The following is a 17,275-nucleotide window of genomic DNA, read 5'->3' on the forward strand; positions in this document are numbered from 1 at the left end:
TGGTCCTTTTCTCCTCTGTGTGTACTTAAAATTTTCAAATGCACAATCACCAGTGACTTTTTCAGTCCCAGAAGCTATGATCTGAGTGATAGCTAATAAATGATTTTCAGCCTATGTATCTGTTTGTAAAAGGTAGTCTGTAACCAAAAGTTCAGGCCCAGATTTACTGGAGATTGATTTTATGTCTTAATTTTCTTCTAAAAAACAGTCCTTCACGCAACCATATTAGAAACACCAAAAAAATGGAGGAGAGAAAAGTTGATCTTGCAAGTCTAGAAGGTTATGGAACCACAGCAGCACCCAAGTACCCAGAGAAAGGCAAAGGTGAGTTTGTATGTATATATTGTTATCTTTAATTGCTAAGAGCACGCCTGCACTGCAGATGCACAGGCAGATCCACCAGCTGAGTAGCCACTGTAGTACAAGGAAATTCTAGAATCATAGAATAGTAGGGGATGGAAGGGACCTCTAGAGATCATCCAGTCCAACTCCCCCGCTAAAGCAGGTTCACCTAGATCAGGTCACACAAGAATGTGTCCAGATGGGTTTGGAAACCTCCAGAGAAGGGGGGACTCCACACCCTCCCTTCCTGTGCCAGGGCTCCCTCACCCTCACAGGAAAGAAAGCAGCATCAGACCTGAACCCAACAGGGCTTTGCTGCTTTCAGCCCTGAGGCAAATCTCCCCCAGAAGTGCTCCCCACACTGCCCAGGCCTGCCAGGCCCATCTGCCCTTAGCTTGGGGTTTCTGCATTCCACTGTGTAGTGTGAACAGGCCTTAAGCCCCCTCAAATGAAGGGTAGCCAAAGGGAGGTGAGATCTATGTGTTAGGAGGCCTGAGGCCACAGTAGGTCTTCTCTCAGAGCTGCCCAGCTTTTCAGAGTTCTCTTCCCATGGATAAATTTCTCTGTATTACTTGTTCTGAAGAATTTTGTTAATGTATGGTTTTGTTTGTGTGGGTTGTTTGGTGTTTTTCTCTCTTGAATTTTGGTTCTCGTCATGGAGTTCATGTACTGAACCAGTGAGAGTAGAAGCACCTGCACAGTGAGAACAACTGACCACTCCTCTATTCTTTATTGTACCTGGACTTTCAATTGTCCATTGTCATAGAATCATAGAATCATCATACAATCATAGAATCATCATAGAATGGTAGGGGTTGAAAAGGACTTCTAGAAATCATTTAGTCCAACTCCCTACTAAAGCAGATTCACCTGGATCAGATCACACAGGAACGTGTCCAGGCATGTTTTGAAGACCAGCAGAGAAGCAGACTCCACACCTGGGCAGCCTGTGCCAGGGCTCCCTCACCTGAACAGGAAAATAGTTTTTCCTTATGTTTAAGTGGAACTTTTTGTGTTCCAGCTCATGTCCATTACCTCTAGCTCTGTCACTGGACACTACAGAAAAACGTGTTGCCCTATCCTCCTGACATCCACCCTTTAGGTACTTTTAAGTGTTGATGAGGTTCCCCCTCAGTCTCCTCTTCTCCAGGCTAAACAGCCCCAGAACTTCCAGCCTTTCCTCGTAAGAGAGATATTCCAGTCCTCTGTTCATCTGAACATACAGATTCCCTGGCAGGACTGCAAACAATTTTTTGCCTTGATCTTTTCACGGCCTTCTCCGCTGTCTTCCTGTGTCTCTCTCTTCCTTTGTAGATAACAGTTACTCTACCTCAGAATGCTCTGTACTGTCAAAAAAACTTTTTACACTGCAGAGCTTTACTAACCTCAAAAGTCAGAAAGATAAATTTTTAAAACCAAAAAGCTAGACTGTTTTCTGTTTAAGGCTGTAACTGAAGCATCACTTTGTGTGTGTGTGTGTAGTGTAACAGGTTTTCAGTGTAGGCACTATCTTGTTCTCCGAAGTTCAAGCTAGGTTCCTGAGTCACAGACCCTGAAAGAGAGATTTCAAGAGAAACTGTGTCCAGCGTGGGAGGGGGAGATGCAGCTGGGAAAAGCAGAGCTGTTGGGGATGCAAGAGAAGTGCGGTTTCCAATTCCTCCACTTTTACTGTCAGGGCCAAGGAAGGAGTTTATAGAGCCTAATTCCTATAGAAAAGCTAGTGGGAGGAAGTTGTATTCAGTCACCTGGCCTGCTTCTAGCTTCAGTGGATCTGCCCCAAATGCACTTGTACTTGGCAAAAAGAAATCAAGATTTTCTAGAGTATTTCTATATTAGCATCCTTACTAACAGAACTCTCAAAGGATGACAACGGGAAAAATGTGCGTGACAATGGTGTTTTGCTGGATACAAAAATAAATTATTTCTCTGTGCTTCCAGAAATGGCCTTTACATTTTTTTCCTGAAACAGGCAATAGGAGCCTGAGAGCTTTCTTGCTTCCTCCTGCCAAGTAATTGCACTGGTACATTCACTTCTTGCTTTGAACAGCTGTCTTTGAATAGTCTGAATTGCATTAGGATGATGGCACTTGTTCAAGAGCATGATTGGGTTGGTTTTTTTCCTTTCCCCAAGCATCTTTTCACAATGCCTCTTTAAAACCTGACTACCTTTGAGTTCTTTCTGGACAGACTTTAAAGTTGTATATCCAATGCTAATGAGGTGAGCACTAATATCCCGTGCTTGCCTTGACAGAAACTCCACCTCCTTCTGCTAAAAGCCAGACATTGCCAATGATCCTTCTTACAGGACCAGGTATTGCTGTAGCAGTAGATTTCTATAAAAGTGATTGTTTAATTTGGTGATGTTTGTCTAAAACTGAAATTAATTGTATTCAATTGATGTGTAGTTTGTTTAGAGAGGTTTCCATATACTTTCATCTGTTTCTGTAAAATCAATTTGTCAATTTATCTTCAAGCAACTACGTGTAAATAATTAATTCCTTCTGCTGTAATTGACCAATGACAGCTAAAATTAGAGTGATTACAGAAACCCACTTGTTTTCCAGTGTAAACTCAAAGGTATTTAGCATGCAATCCACCTGTTCTCTTTTTTCCAGTTCTTCAATATCTCTCTTCTGTGTTTTTTGCCTATTCATCCTTCTGCAGCTTCTCCTACCAGTCCTGACAAAAAAGCTAAACGACATGAAGTAGTGAGTGACCCAACTCCTTTTGGTTTAAGAGGTATAGTTATACCACATCTCGTACTCCACAAATAGCTAAACATCCCTCATGTAATGTGCTACATCAGACCTCTGAGGATACCTGTATGATGCTGTTGTGTGTCACAGTATTAACATCATCTGAGTTTTTCCAAGTGTGTCTGTCAGCTTCTGTATATATATATTTTGCATTTGATAGCACAAATGATTGAAGTTTTACCTTGGCATCAAATTAAGTAGCATATCATAGAATTATTTTGGTTGGAAAAGACCATTAAGATCAAGTCCAACCACTATGGTAAATAGTTTTTAGGAGAGGGCAGTGGGAAAAGGATCTTCTGCTGAAGAAATAAGCAGGAGCTGGATGTTCAGTGGAATTACCAGAATGTTCTGTTGCTCTGAGACAGACACATGTCACTGCCTCTTGTGGGGAGGATTTAACTTTTTTTAAAAGGTTTAAGAAAAATAATCTGAATCTCATGTGCTGTGATCAGAGTGGGGATCATCACTGTCATGTAGAGTTTGCATTTTAGGTCAGCATTTATTGCTGTAGTCACAGTCCTGTTGCATCTTTTCTTGGGCGACAGTAGGCAATTTTTACCACCCTATGAATTCCAGATGATATAACTGAGCTCCTTGTACAAATTTGCCTCCTGTCCTCCCAACCCTCAGCTAATCAAAGAACAGAGAAGTATTTCAGTTAAATGACCCATTTCTAACCAGCAAGGCTGTTGGTGAGGGCTTGAGTACAAATCTCTGGGGATAATTAACTAGAGTACAAGGAGAGCAGTTCCTCTCTTTCTGTCTCTCTACCACCGTCTCTTTTAAGAAATAGTACTCTGCAGGTGAAGCTGTTTCAAGCCCTACCATCATCCTCTCCAGCTTCCCACAGCCTTTGGCTTTGTCCACACGTGGAAACAGTGCAGATTCAGCTGCTGTGCTGGGGAAACTGCAGCATCATTCACCTTATCTAAGTAGTAGACAGTATGTAGTCCTAGGCTGGATGCCTGCAGTGTCCATCTTGGGACTACACAAGTGTGGGTGTGGGAATTATAAGGTTAATTTTCTGTGAGTACCAGTCAAATTTCATGATATCTGTAAGTATCATGGAAATCCTGAGGGCCTGAACATGCTATCAGAAAGCAAAAGGTAGGTTTGTTGGCTTTTCCAGAGGGAACACTGGAGGGTCCATGCTCATTGCTAATTTCCAGTAAAACTGTTGAGTCCTTGGGACAGTCTTTTCCTGTTCAGCAGCCTTTCACTTTATGAAATCACTGAACCAAATAAATCAACGTTGAAACATCTAGTAACTCCTCTTTCTGTCTTGCACCTTCTGGTCTCTTTTCTTCTTGCCCAGTTCAGAGGGTTAAGCAAGGAGTTGACCCCAGGCATTTTGGGACAAAGCTGCACTAGGTGATGGTCACAGCTCCCCAGTGCAGAGCATGTTGCTCGCACTCATTGCCTTTCACTGATAGATTGCTCCAACTTACACCACAGTGAGCTCAGGGAGAATGATATAGTGACGGAATCCCATCTTGCAGATTGATCTTAGCTCTGTGAAGAAACCTGTGGGCTCATTTCTGAATATAAGGGGTTAATGAATTTGTGGTTTTCCTGGGACCACCAAATCTAAACTCATTTCTTCACAACCTTGTCTTTTCTCAAGACTCTCTGCCATTTTCTTACCTTTCCTGCCTTTGTAGGGAGCTCTCCTTTAGTGACATCATGCAGAATACACACAGGCACACCAGAAGTGTGTGCATAACTTTGGTGCCTGTAGTTAGCTAACAGGAGTATGACCATAGTGTCCAGTTCCCTGCCCAACCAGGATAAGGTGAGCTTTTATACAGACTTGTTAATAGCAGAGTACCAGCTTGTGTAAGGAGTTAGGAGTACTGCTGCTATGGCAAGATCAAGTCTGCTCTTACGCACATCAACACAGTATATGAAAAGAAAGAGGCTGAGGAACAAGAGCTGTTAGCCAAAATGAGCTAGATGAGCAGGCTAGGGAATATGATGCTACAGGCAGAGCAATTAGAGTAATTTCACTTTCTTTTGTGCAACTTGATAATTCTGTTTCTAATAGAGTTGGAACAATTAGGAGAAACAGAGTTTTCTTTTGTTGCACTGTTCTTAACTTGGAAACAATGGAAGGGGTTTCAGCTGTGTCTCATGAGCCAACTAGAAGATGTGAGCTTCCAAGGAAATTTGCATGGAATACAGCAGGAATTTATTACTCAGTTTCTTCACAGATGGAAGTTGATTCTTAACCCTGGACAGGGCCAAATGGGTCAGTACTACTCACCTTGTGCAGGTCATCCAGCAGCGCAGGCGAGGTAAAAGTCCCACTCTGGTGTGCTCTGGGTGTGATTTGATTCTACGATTCTTACATTGCTTTGGCTTTACTCCGACAATGCTCAGGGTTTTTTCTTCCTATTACACTAGTCTGTTCACTGGTCATGACACCAGCCGTGTGCCAAATGCCTCAGAAGCATTGGCAAGAAAAAATGCTGGTGCTTTCTCAACTAAGAGTTACATAAAAATTGGGAGATTTGTTCTTTCTTTCATTGTTCTTACCATTTGGCTCAAACCAAAATCTTACTTAGAAATATTTGTCTCTTTTCTTGTGACTTTCTTTCGTTATAAGCTCGACACATTTATTAGCAGCTGCTCACCTCAGTGAAAAGCATCCCACTAGTAAAGCCAAATGTAGTTTGATTTGGAAAAGGATTTTGTGCACTCTGGATGTGATTCAGCTTCGTACGTAAATGAAATGCTTCACCCTGAGAGAGAAAAGGGAACATTTGGCAATAAATGACAGGCAGGACATGGTCCTTGTGGTGTTTGTTTGGTGCAGTGATTTAACACCAAGATAAGTCAAGCGTGATTAAGTATCCTTGTGTCTGCATGAATACCCTTAAATAATAAGCTGCCTTGCCAGATGAAGTAGAGTGCTGGTGTTGAATTTCCTGACAAAGTGCTCAACAGTTTGAAGGAGGCAGCTCACATCCATCCTTTGTTCCAGCAGGCTGGTGAAGTTGGTTTGGGTGACAACCCTATGTGTTCATCCTCTTCCCATACAGTGTATATTCTTGTCCTCTGCCTCCTTCCAAGAAAAAGACTATCTGTCCATCGTTCATCTGTGCATAACGGTGAAATGGCTACTTTTTAATTGGAATTTGCATTCTTTACGTCTGTTTTCCTCTCAATAAATCCAAAGGGCCAAATTCACTGCTGTGCATTGCCACAGCTCCACGTAATCTGATGGAAACAGACCATCTTTCACCAGCTGTGAATTTTACCCAGTAGCTGTAATAACTTCAGTTTTAGTCCTGTTTATGTTGAGCACTTAAGAGCTTTTCAGTGGGAAGAACATTTCTCCCAGTCGGTGGCTCACTGCTGTGGAGGTAACTGTTGGCCATTTGTTCCCCAAGGTTGGGCTAAAACCTCTCATTCTCTTGATGCATCTGAAGAAAATGACGGCTGGTCTAGTGCTGAAGATCCACTGAATTCCTCAGATGCGGAGGAAGAAGGAGGAGGAGGGGGAGGCGAGATGAAGCTGGTAACCAGAAATGCTTTCCTATTGAGCTATGTGTTGTGTGTGACAGTGTACAGAAATGCTTTGGAAGCTTGGAGGAAGGAAAGAACCTCAGCCGGGCAGAATTCCTAGGGCAATGGAAAATAGCCCTTTCTCTTAAGTCACTCTTGTGTTTGTACCTTGGAAAGGGTCTGTCTGTGCCTTCATATACCTGCAGACCAGCCAGACCGTGCCTGCTTGTGCCACGTGTGGTACAGCAGACAAGTGATGGCACGCTCAACAAATTTCCACACAGGCATCATGTCACTAGTTTGCCAGCTTGGATTTGGTGGGTTTTTTTCTTTCGCTGTTTTTTTTTGTTGGTTTGTTTGGGTTTTTTTTTCTGTAGAGACTTAAATTAATTGTTGTAATGGGAACATTTCACTGAATATTTTGCAGGCTGTGAAATTGAATTTGCATGTAACTGAACAGCAAAGTTTTACTGCTGCTCAGTATGTAAACATTTACACCATCTTCACCTGTGTGTGCATGAGAAAGAAGAAGGGAAAGTACTATAACTTCATAACAAAAGCTGCAACGTACCTTAAAGTACTCCATAGAAATAATTTGTTTCTATTTTTCCTCTGTGTGCATTTAGACTCCTGGTAAATACACAGTTGTGACTGATTATGAGAAAGGAGTTTCTGAAGAATTTACAGTGAAAAGTGGAGATGTAGTTCAACTGATTCGTGAAGGAGAGGATGGACTTTGGTACGCAGATCTGTGCTTATACCATGTTTGGAAAGCAGATGTTTAGGGCAAAACTTTCAAAGGCATCAACTTAAAGCAATCTGATCTTTTTCTTATACTTTTTTTTGTTTTGTTTTAGGTATGTAAAGAACCTGAGCACTGGTAGAGAAGGTTGGATCCCAGCAAACAATCTCCTGATGCTCATAGGCAATTCAAAATCGGCTCAATCTTTAAGCAGCTCTGGTAGGCCATTTATTTTAAATGAGATGATTGTCATCCTGAAGATTCCTGTTATCAAAGAAAATGATGAAAGATAACCACCATATCATATTTTCTTGTGTGTTTGTTGTTTTGTTTTTCTCTTTCCCAGAATCAGGGACTGCCTCCAGCACTTTGAGCACATCATCAAGTTGCAGTGATAGCAATGCCAGCAGCACCAGCTTCTCGGACATTAAGGGCTGACACTAAATATTCACCTCAATGGAAGGTAAATCTGGAGTTTGTCGTTTTGTGCAGAATTCTGGATGTTGGGACTCCCAACAGAGAACCACCAGTTCTGTGTTACCAGCTCTCCTGAGTATTTTCAGTGGTGATTTTTTTTTACAGGTTCTCCCAGAAGATCCCAATGAAAAGTGCATGGAATGTGAAATAGTAAATAAAAAATAAACAGTTTGAAATAGGATCTTGTAGAGGCTTCTGCTCTGAAATCTGAAGCTGCAGAGCTGTTAGCATGAAACACATTTTCTCCCTTGATCCACAATCAGATTTCTGCAGAACTGTGTCATTTTGTAAGAGCCAGAATATGAATGTGAGCAAACAAAATGTGTTGGGTGCTAAATCCTCAGTGCAAACTAATTACAGAGCAATCACTGTGCAGGATACATATGAGGAAAGTAAATACAAGTTTACAATTTATCCTCCCTGAAGAAACCCTGTCTCCAAGGTCTTAACCTCAGTCAGTGCAGTGAATGGGACTCTTAGAGCAACCAGGAAGGAGGTTTGATCCAGTCCTTTCTCTTCTCTTGGGTCTCCAGGATATTCCTCTCCCCAGAGGCAGACATTGGCCAATTCACTGACCACAACAGCATAAAAAAATCCTATTCTTTTATCCTTTCCAACCTTTTAATCAATGGTGCAATGGAATACCTATTTTCTGAGGTATTTTGGCCTCACAACCAAATTCTTTACCAAGATCACTGTGTTTACATAACCTTGACAATTTAGTAGTGTCTGTTTTCCTCACAGGGGTGCACAATAAACTCAAATGTTCTTATTCACTAAAACATTTCTTAATAAATGGTAATGGCACGGTTACCTTCAGCTCTCACAATTAACATGCATTTAGAGGCAGAGGAAACTACTGTGGCTGCATTCTGGGTCAAGAGCATTCCTTCAGACAAACCTATGAGGGATAGAAATCAGACATAATTTTAGTCAATAGTCTTTGTTGCAAATTTATTCCAAGAGTAAGAAAACAATGACATAATTTTTCTATAAAAGGAGAGCACAGGAGAAAATAAATCTGTATTACAGAAGAGTCAGATTTATGCTACAGACAAGTACTTTAATTTTTTTAAAGAAGTGATGCTAAACTTGCCATTTTCCAAAGTATGATGTAAGCCAACGTTGTAAATTTCTATAATCAGGACATTCTTTGCATGTCATCCTTACAAACAGTCCAAAACTATGTGCATGTATGGAATATTGTATTAATTCCTATCCGTCTCTCAAATGTTTTTTACCTATGTGGAAACAGGTTTTTAACTGATTCATGTACTGTATTACTTCAAAAAGAACGTGGACATTAAGAGCATAATTTTTCAGGAGCACTAAGCACAGCAGATGATGTCAACGGGAGCTGCTGTTAGTCATCAGATCCTCTGACAACTGAGCCCTGAAGTTCTATCTTTATGCCAGAATTTGATATTTTCGAGGCTGCAGCTTAGAAAACTTATGCAACAGATAGGTCAAAGGATGATCTTACTCTTGGGTTTCAAAAGCAACCCTGCTCCAGATGCAATCAAAATGCAGCTGACTCTGTAGTCAGTACAAACTGAAACATAAATATGCACACGCATGTGTATGCGCATACATATGTGCATGTATGTGCTTGTGTGTGTATATATGTGCGTGTAGATATGTATATGTGTGTAGATATAATGTATCAATGTAAAAGATGTATTTATAGTCTTCATGCTGCTGAATGTGTCACTTTACAATTCATAAATACTTAGGTTTCTTGCAATACTGCAATATAAAGGCTGATCAGGGTTTTACTTCAGGCATCTTTTCCAATGCAGAAATCCTCTGATCTGTTTTTTTATCCCATATAATACTGTGCTGACCAGGAATATTTAGTCTGATATTTAACAATGGAATGGCAACATGAGATTCAGCTTATCTTCGTCTATGTAAGTTATTTTGTAAATTATCTGTAACATAATTTACTTATATATTGATGTCATTGCCAGGAGGAGACTGTCCTTTCACTTTTCACTGCAGCCTTGTTTGTGTTATTTCGATGGTTTTCCCCACGTCATTGCACTTTAATACAACCCATTTCACCATTTCCCTTTTTTACTGCTGTTGTGAATTAAAAGTTCAAAGTCAGAGGTCTCTACTGTAATTAATTTGAATAAATTTCAGCACTTCTTACTGAATGCCTTTATACAGATGTGCTCTGTGTCTTTTTTTGTCTAGCTATGTTAAAGGCTTCTTATGACTATCATATAAAACCAGAGATAGACTGAAGGATTTGGAACAGAAAATCAGGTCTGTCTAGCAGATGCTTCTCAGGGTCCATGTGGACAAATCCTTTGCCTACTCATTCTGGACCATCTCAGCAAAAACACCATTTTACCTTTGTAATCCTGTCTTGCTTACTGGCACACTGAGGAGTTGGAATGTGTCTGCAGGCTGGGGATAAAAACTGAAACTCATTCTATTAAAGGTAATTGGATTGATTCCCTTTCTCCAACTCATCTTACTTTGAAAGACAGCCCATTGCTGTTGAGTTTTCCTGGAAAAAGCTGTGTATCCCACGGTTCCCTCCTCCTGTATGCACACTCTTCTTGCTCCTGTGGTCTTAGCTGCTGTGTCTGGCTGCAGCTGCATGAGAAATGTGGAAACACATTCACCCTTGCAGCATCTGAGGAGAAACGTGTTTGTGCATTCACTTGATCAATGGCCTTAAGGACCATCATGCCATGGAAGGAGGTGAATTCCACACTGACAGGAGCCATTTGGGCTGAGTTGGTGGCCACATGCAATTACACGACCCAGCTAAGGTGGTGTTGGGGTTTGATTGCTTTATTTACCCTTGTTAACATAACAGCTACCTCTGTAGTAAGTAGTCCTACTTTTCTGAGCAGAGCCACATTGTACTTGGCAAAAGAACAGCTGAATTCCTGCCCAGATTTACGTTAGTGGAAAGTAAAGAATTTTCTGTATAAAAACCTAGTAATAACAATTGATTTATGTTTAAACTAAAGGATGTTTGTTTCCTCTTACAAACACTAAGGACTCATCTTGGGTTTCTTATCTCCTAGATAACTGTCTCAAAGTTGGAGCACAGTCTCTCCTAGATACAGAAGCAGTTTGCTAGTTGGAATACAAAACCTTTTTTTTGTTCTGTTCAGATGTTGTCATGAGCAAAACTGAGGACTTGGGTTTGTAAGTCATTTATTCACTTATATCTCACTTATCTCAAAATGTCCCAAAATACCTTTGGCAAAGGTATTAGATGTGCTCCACTTAACTTTGCTTCAGGCAACTTCCAGAAGCCATCTTTAAATGCTAATATCCTTAGAAAATTTCCCCATCTTCCCTTAATACATCCAGAAAGTCTCATAGAATCATGGAAACACAGAATCATTATGGTCGGAAAAGACCTTTAAAACTGAGTCCAACCGCTAAACTTACACGGCCAAGTCCATCACTAAACTAAACCAAACCATATCCATCCCTCAGCACTTCATCTATGTGTCTTTTAAATATATCCTATAAATGCCTATAAGCCTTACAAATGTGAAACTTTGAGCTTGTTACTGTTCTACACAGGAGACTGTACAATATCCTTTTCAAATAGTAGTATGGGAACCAAAGCACCAGTTTGGCTTAAGTGGTTGAGCTGTTGCATAAAAGGCAGCTGGAGCTACTTCTGAGGTTCAGCTCTGGCCCAGGCTCTGACAGCTCCTTTACCAGCAGGAATGGATCTAGTTTCCCCACCACGTTTTTTTTTTGTTCCTTTCCACATTTCCAAGCTGCTGCACCTGAAGCTGATATTGTCAGGGAACTATTCACAGTGGCTTAAGGTTAGAGTTGCAGCAGTGTGTGTGCAGTCTTCACAGCTCCACAACTGGGCACATTTTTCAGCTTCATCCATCACTTGACTACCTGGCTCTCCCCTATCACCAGCTGCCTCTATGGTTCTCTGCAGCTGCAGACATGATATCCTCACAGATTCCAGCTTTTACTCCAAACCCTCTGCTATCATGCCAGGAGGTACCTGCTGCACTACTTCTTGCCCTGCTTTGTTGAGCACTAGAGTTGCCTCACCACTCTCCTGCCCCAAGCAGACCTCTCACCTGGCCCTTTGAACATCTTTCTCCTTGCTTGGTGGATGATGTCCTGTGGATAATCTAGCTGAGTAAAAGCATTTTTAAGAGTCACTATCTAACAGCACTGAGGAGGATGACCAGAGGTCTTTATTTTCCAAACTGTCTGACAATTTACTTGAAGCATCTTTCTATCTCATTTACCTGGAGCTGTTGTTGCTCTGCATCACTGAAAGGCAGGTTTTAAGTGTGTGAATGATAATCATCAGCCAGCCCACCACAGGTTCCTTTCCACCCTGGCCAGGTGCCTTCACAGCTGCTCGCTGTGGCAGCCTGGAGGGATGGAAGCCATGGGACTGACTGGCAGGTAGGATACTGAGGGGTGAGGGCTGTAACATGTCAACCAGAGATCAAAAGGCAGAGAGGGGAGAGTGCAGAGAGGGTGGGTTATCTTTTGAGGAGAGCAGATAGAGCTGGTGGGTGCAGTGGCATGAGAAACATAGGACACTAAAGAATTCTGAGCTCAAAAAAATGCTGCATGTTATATGTGGAAGTAGAAGCTGCATGGAGTTGCTGCCAGTGCAGCAGCAAACTCTACTCCCTGCTCCCCTCCTGCTCTCTAAGCACTGCACCCTTGGTCCTGCCAGCTCCAGGGAGTGACTTGATTATTTCCCCACTTTCCCCCTGGTAATTTATGGCCAGATAAGCTCCCAAAATGGGCACAGCATTCCTTATCCTGAGTGGAAGCACCCACGCTTGCTCATCCCACAGCCACAGCTTCTGCAGTATCCCCCTTTGGGGGTGATCTCCAAAGGCAGCAGAGCAGGGGCAAGGGCTGCCCAGGGTGGTGAGGCACTGGAGGGCTCTGCTGGACCCTAAGGCCAGTACAGCTGCTTTGGCATCCATTCCCTCACTTGGCTGCTCTTGTGCTGCTGTACAGGGTTAGATCAAAATATCTTGTCCTACATAAATAACCACATACCCCCCTGTGTCAGTGGGCTCTTAACTGTTTTGCTGAGTCTGAAGGTGTTCACAGTGAAGCAACCTTACCTAAAGCCTTTTGCTTGAGAAGTCTAGGGGCAGCATTATGTCTAGACAAAGCCTGGAGAGGAAAGAGCAGCATGGTGTACACTAGAAAACAGGCTGCAAGATAAGTTGGCAATGTTTCCTTATCTAACCCCACAGCGCAACAAGATGAGACCCTCAGCCTTTCATAAAGAGAGGCTGAGTCATGGCCATGAGGAGCTCTACCAGTACCTCCAAAGCTCCGACCCTGCAGAGACAGGCCAAAATCACCCATGACATTAAGTCCCTATAGAAGTAAAAGCCCTATATGTACAAGAAGAGATGATGTACTGTAATACACTTGTTGGACGTATTTGCACCTCTCTGGAGTACTGCTGTGGCCACTGCCTCCTGTACCAGCAACAGCCTGAAGATGGTGGTAGAAAATAAAGAATCAAGTCTTGTATTTTTATTCTGAAAGGCTTTTACTCAAATTAGCTGCTGAAATATTACCTTTGACAAATGATCAAAGTGAATCGATTCATCACCTGCCAGGTTTTTATATTTACTCCACGGCAATTGACAAGACAGCAAAGTGCCCAGCTGCATTTAAAAGACTATGGAATTATGATTGCTGTTGCAGCTGTGATGATCTGGAGACACAGTCAAGAGAAGGTCTGTTGTAGAGTTATTATCTCTCCTTACCAACTGAGATAGGTGGCATTAAACAGACTTAAACTTTGAGGCACACTGTCTTTATTGTAATTTTTTTACACTGCCTTTTCCATGTCTTTCGCTTCCTTTATTACCTAGGTGTCTTCAGATATCCTCCTCCTCAGGCAGCAAAAGAAGAGAAAGCAATAAGCCACATCAAGATTAAAAAAATTAACATGTTAAGCACTTGTATTCAGAGCTGTTGACAAAACAATTAGCAAAAATATCATGTCCCCATCTTCTGCTTCCTCTTGATGAGAATAATTGCTGTATGGGGATACAGAACTCAGTCAAGCAGGCAAGTAATTTTCTTCTGGAAAGAAATAGCTCTTTTGAGGTCTAAACCCAAATAATTTGCTTTAAAGTTTACCAGCATGATATTCATATATTTACAGATTAGTACAGCAGAAATGAGAAGTTATTAACTTGACCATAGGCTGGACTTGCTTTTAATTAGTTTGATGAATGACGGCAAGGTACTATTATTATTGGAGATTTAAATTGAATTTTTCATGAATCATGAGGCAGCTTATAAACCTTTCTTACTGAGATACAGCCTTGTCAGCTTACTCAAATGATTTCTTCTGGCCTCTTTGAAATAGAAATCATTAATTTATTTATTTTTAAATTGTTCCTGAATGCTGGCTAGAAAACTCATGTACAACTGACCAGTGGCCTGTTGGATCAGATCAAGCTGCAAAGTTCCAAATAGCTTCCAAACCTACCATCCCTTCAACTCAAAATATGAAACTAAAAATAGCTAAGTTGGAAGAGTTTGTCTTTGAAAAGTGTCAGTAGGAAACAAAACAAAAATTAAAAATGATGTGTTCTGACACATCAATTCATCATGTCTTCCAGGATAATATTTCTGCTTTTGATTTTTTTTTATTTCACATTCATAGAATCATAGAATCATAGAATGGTAGAGGTTGGAAGGGACCTCCAAAGATCATCTAGTCCAACCCCCCTGCAGAAGCAGGGTCACCTAGATCAGGTCACACAGGAACATGTCCAGGCAGGTCTTGAAGACCTCCAAGGAAGGAGACTCCATACCCTCCCTGGGCAGCCTGTGCCAGGGCTCCCTCACCTGAACAGTGAAATAGTTTTTTCTTATGTTCAAGTGGAACTTTTAGTGTTCCAGCTTCATCCCATTACCCCTTGTCCTGTTGCTAGCTACTATAGAAAAAAGGGATGTCCCAACCTCCTGACACCCACCCTTTAGATATTTATAAATGTTAATAAGATCTGTTAATAAGAACTCTTAACATTGTTAATATTTTTCATGTTATCTTTTTAACACACTGTTTTTGGCACATCCAAAATGTACAGTAAAAAAACATCCTAAAAATCATGTTTTCTGAACAGCTGTCCCCAGATTGATTCCAGTATCACTCATGAACAGCAAGGGTACATGTTTGTGTGGATATATATTCACTTTGAATTAAACAGGAGATTATTTTTCTTGGAGTTGCTCAGAAAACATGAGCCAAAGATGAAGCCTGCACTGGCAAGGAGATTTATAGAGCAGAATACCAGGGCATTTCTCATGAACTACAGCAAGACCACACAAGAAGAAAAATTAAGTCTTAGAGATCTTCTAGGGAAGAAAAGCTAATGAACTGACATTTGCTCTTCTGACTCGGGCCTAAGACAGTAAGGAAAGGGAGCTCTTCTTTAGAAACAGAGCTCTAACCAAAGAACTGGCCCAGATGAAGTTAGTAGTAAACATCTTTGAGATGAGATCTGTGAATATGAAGTTCATAAGTGATGAAGTGTGATGAAGTCCTGGGACTGCTGAATCCCCAATGACCCTCCTCATAGGCATGGTCATCCCTGTCAGCCCTGATGAAACCTAATCACATGAATTTTTCTAGGAAGAAGAACTGTCCTCATATGAACTGGCTGTTGTTCCCAGCACTTGGTCTTCTCCTTGGGCTCTCAAAATAGTAACTGTTTGGCTGTATTCTCAAGCAATAAAAGCAAAATCTTTCATGTTTAAGAGATAACAACAGAGGAGGGAAAACAGAGGGAAAATATTGCATAAGCCCTAAATGTACAGGATCAGCACATGACAAAGGGAGAAGGAAGTGAAGGAGTGCAGTGATGCAGAGGTGCTGTGATGCTGCTGTGGCGTGACACTCACTCCCCGTTCCTGGCAGGGAGATACCCTCCCAGCCTAATGAAACTCGGTGCAGACCCAGGCAGGCCTCCAGTGTGGGAGGCACAGCCTCACACTCTGATCCATGTGACTGACTAGACAGGGCTAGGTCTCTCCTCAAGAAGATGAGACAAAGAGAAATTTTCAAGCAGCTCCAACAAGCTTATCTTGCCAAGCTGAATGTGCCCTTCCTATTTTTCAACTCACTGCAGTAGGCAAATGAACAAGGAATGAGAATTGTGTTGGCAGCTATGAAATGTGGAGAGGATTCCCAGAAAAGCAGAGATGGGACAGTGTGGGGCTGCTGTAGGTCCTTTTGTATTCCAGTTACAGGTCTCTTTCCTCTGCCCTGGGATAGGACCTGCCACCCGTCCCTGACCATCCCAGGACCAGGGCTGCTGGGAAGTAGCCTGGCTGTAATCCAGAGCAGTATTCAGATGCCCTCTCTTCGGAAAGAGGCGTGGAAGCAAGACATGTAGCCATGGCCACTGTCACTAAAGAACAAGGCCGCACACCAGGCCCAGCTTTCCTAAGCAGCCATAGCTGCTGCAGGGCATTAAGCGGAGTGTCAGCAGCAAAGTAAAAATCCAGCTCTTGTTTATTTTTGCTGTACTGCTCAGACACAGCACTGATCATCCTTCTTTTTCGCTTAGGAAGAGGAGAATGGCCCTGGAAAATATTCCAGCCCTCAGGCAACACCTAGCACTTCACATAAGCAAACATGCTCTTTACCTCGCTTCTATCTTAAGTAAATATTTCCCAAGAATGTTGTCAACTCTACTCTGATGCCATTAATCGATTTCCATTAAATGAGAGGACTGTTTATGTTCCAGAGAAAACATTGCAGATTAGCTCCTCAAGCCCTAATCATTATTAATAAATACAACATGGATCAGCGCAGTGCCTCGTCCAACTGGTACAACGTGCGCAGGCCACGTGGGTCTCACAGTAAAGACAGAGAGAAACAGTGCAGGGTGTTTCTTGCTGGTTAATTAGTGTCTCCAAGCAGATCCAGCCAGAAGTGCAGAGCTTAATTTGGTGATGGAAAAATGGGAAGACAGATGTCAGTGATTTGACCATTCTCCAAAGCACTGAAAGGCCATATCATCACTACCAATTCAAGGTGAATATCACATCACTACTCTCTGCACATAGGGCTATGTGGCCAAGTTAGTGCACATGGATGCAGTGTCCCAGCATTTACGTTTCTCATGAAAAAGGCAAGTTAGATGAAAAATTAAGGCCTGGGGCAGCAGCCTGTGTAATCAGCTTAGCCTTTGCACAGGTCAAGAGAGCACACTTCAAAACCAAGCTCCCCACTTGTGTGAAAAGGGCACATTGCAGAATTTGCATGTGTCCTTCTGCTCTACTCACCAGGCTGCCATGGATCTTTTTCTGTTTCCATGACTCGCCGGCCCCTCCTCTGGCTCCAAGCATTTGAAGCTGAGCTCTTTGGCCAAACAGTCCTTGCTGAAATGTCAATATACTACCGGGACACTGGCTCACAGGGTACATC

General features: G+C 42.0%; 1 protein-coding gene across 5 annotated transcripts in view; it reads left to right on the forward strand.

Annotated features, from left to right (window-relative positions):
• The window catches only part of MCF2L (MCF.2 cell line derived transforming sequence like), a 106,512-nt gene extending 96,518 nt beyond the window's left edge, over window positions 1–9,994 (forward strand). For 4 of the 5 annotated variants that reach the window (XM_061996900.1, XM_010201110.2, XM_061996916.1 and 1 more), the window contains 6 exons: window positions 209–324; window positions 6,494–6,621; window positions 7,235–7,347; window positions 7,466–7,569; window positions 7,697–7,813; window positions 7,933–9,994. In XM_061996900.1, the coding sequence (XP_061852884.1) occupies window positions 209–324; window positions 6,494–6,621; window positions 7,235–7,347; window positions 7,466–7,569; window positions 7,697–7,788 (553 nt within the window). In that variant the 3' untranslated portion in view covers window positions 7,789–7,813; window positions 7,933–9,994. Of the gene's footprint in view, window positions 1–208; window positions 325–2,593; window positions 2,654–3,006; window positions 3,082–6,493; window positions 6,622–7,234; window positions 7,348–7,465; window positions 7,570–7,696; window positions 7,814–7,932 lie in introns of all 5 variants that reach the window. The other variant, XM_061996932.1, reaches the window with a different exon arrangement.
• The last annotated feature ends 7,281 nt before the right edge of the window (window positions 9,995–17,275 follow it).

Source organism: Colius striatus, chromosome 1 (assembly GCF_028858725.1).
Source record: "Colius striatus isolate bColStr4 chromosome 1, bColStr4.1.hap1, whole genome shotgun sequence".
In the NCBI taxonomy this organism is placed as follows: domain Eukaryota; kingdom Metazoa; phylum Chordata; class Aves; order Coliiformes; family Coliidae; genus Colius; species Colius striatus.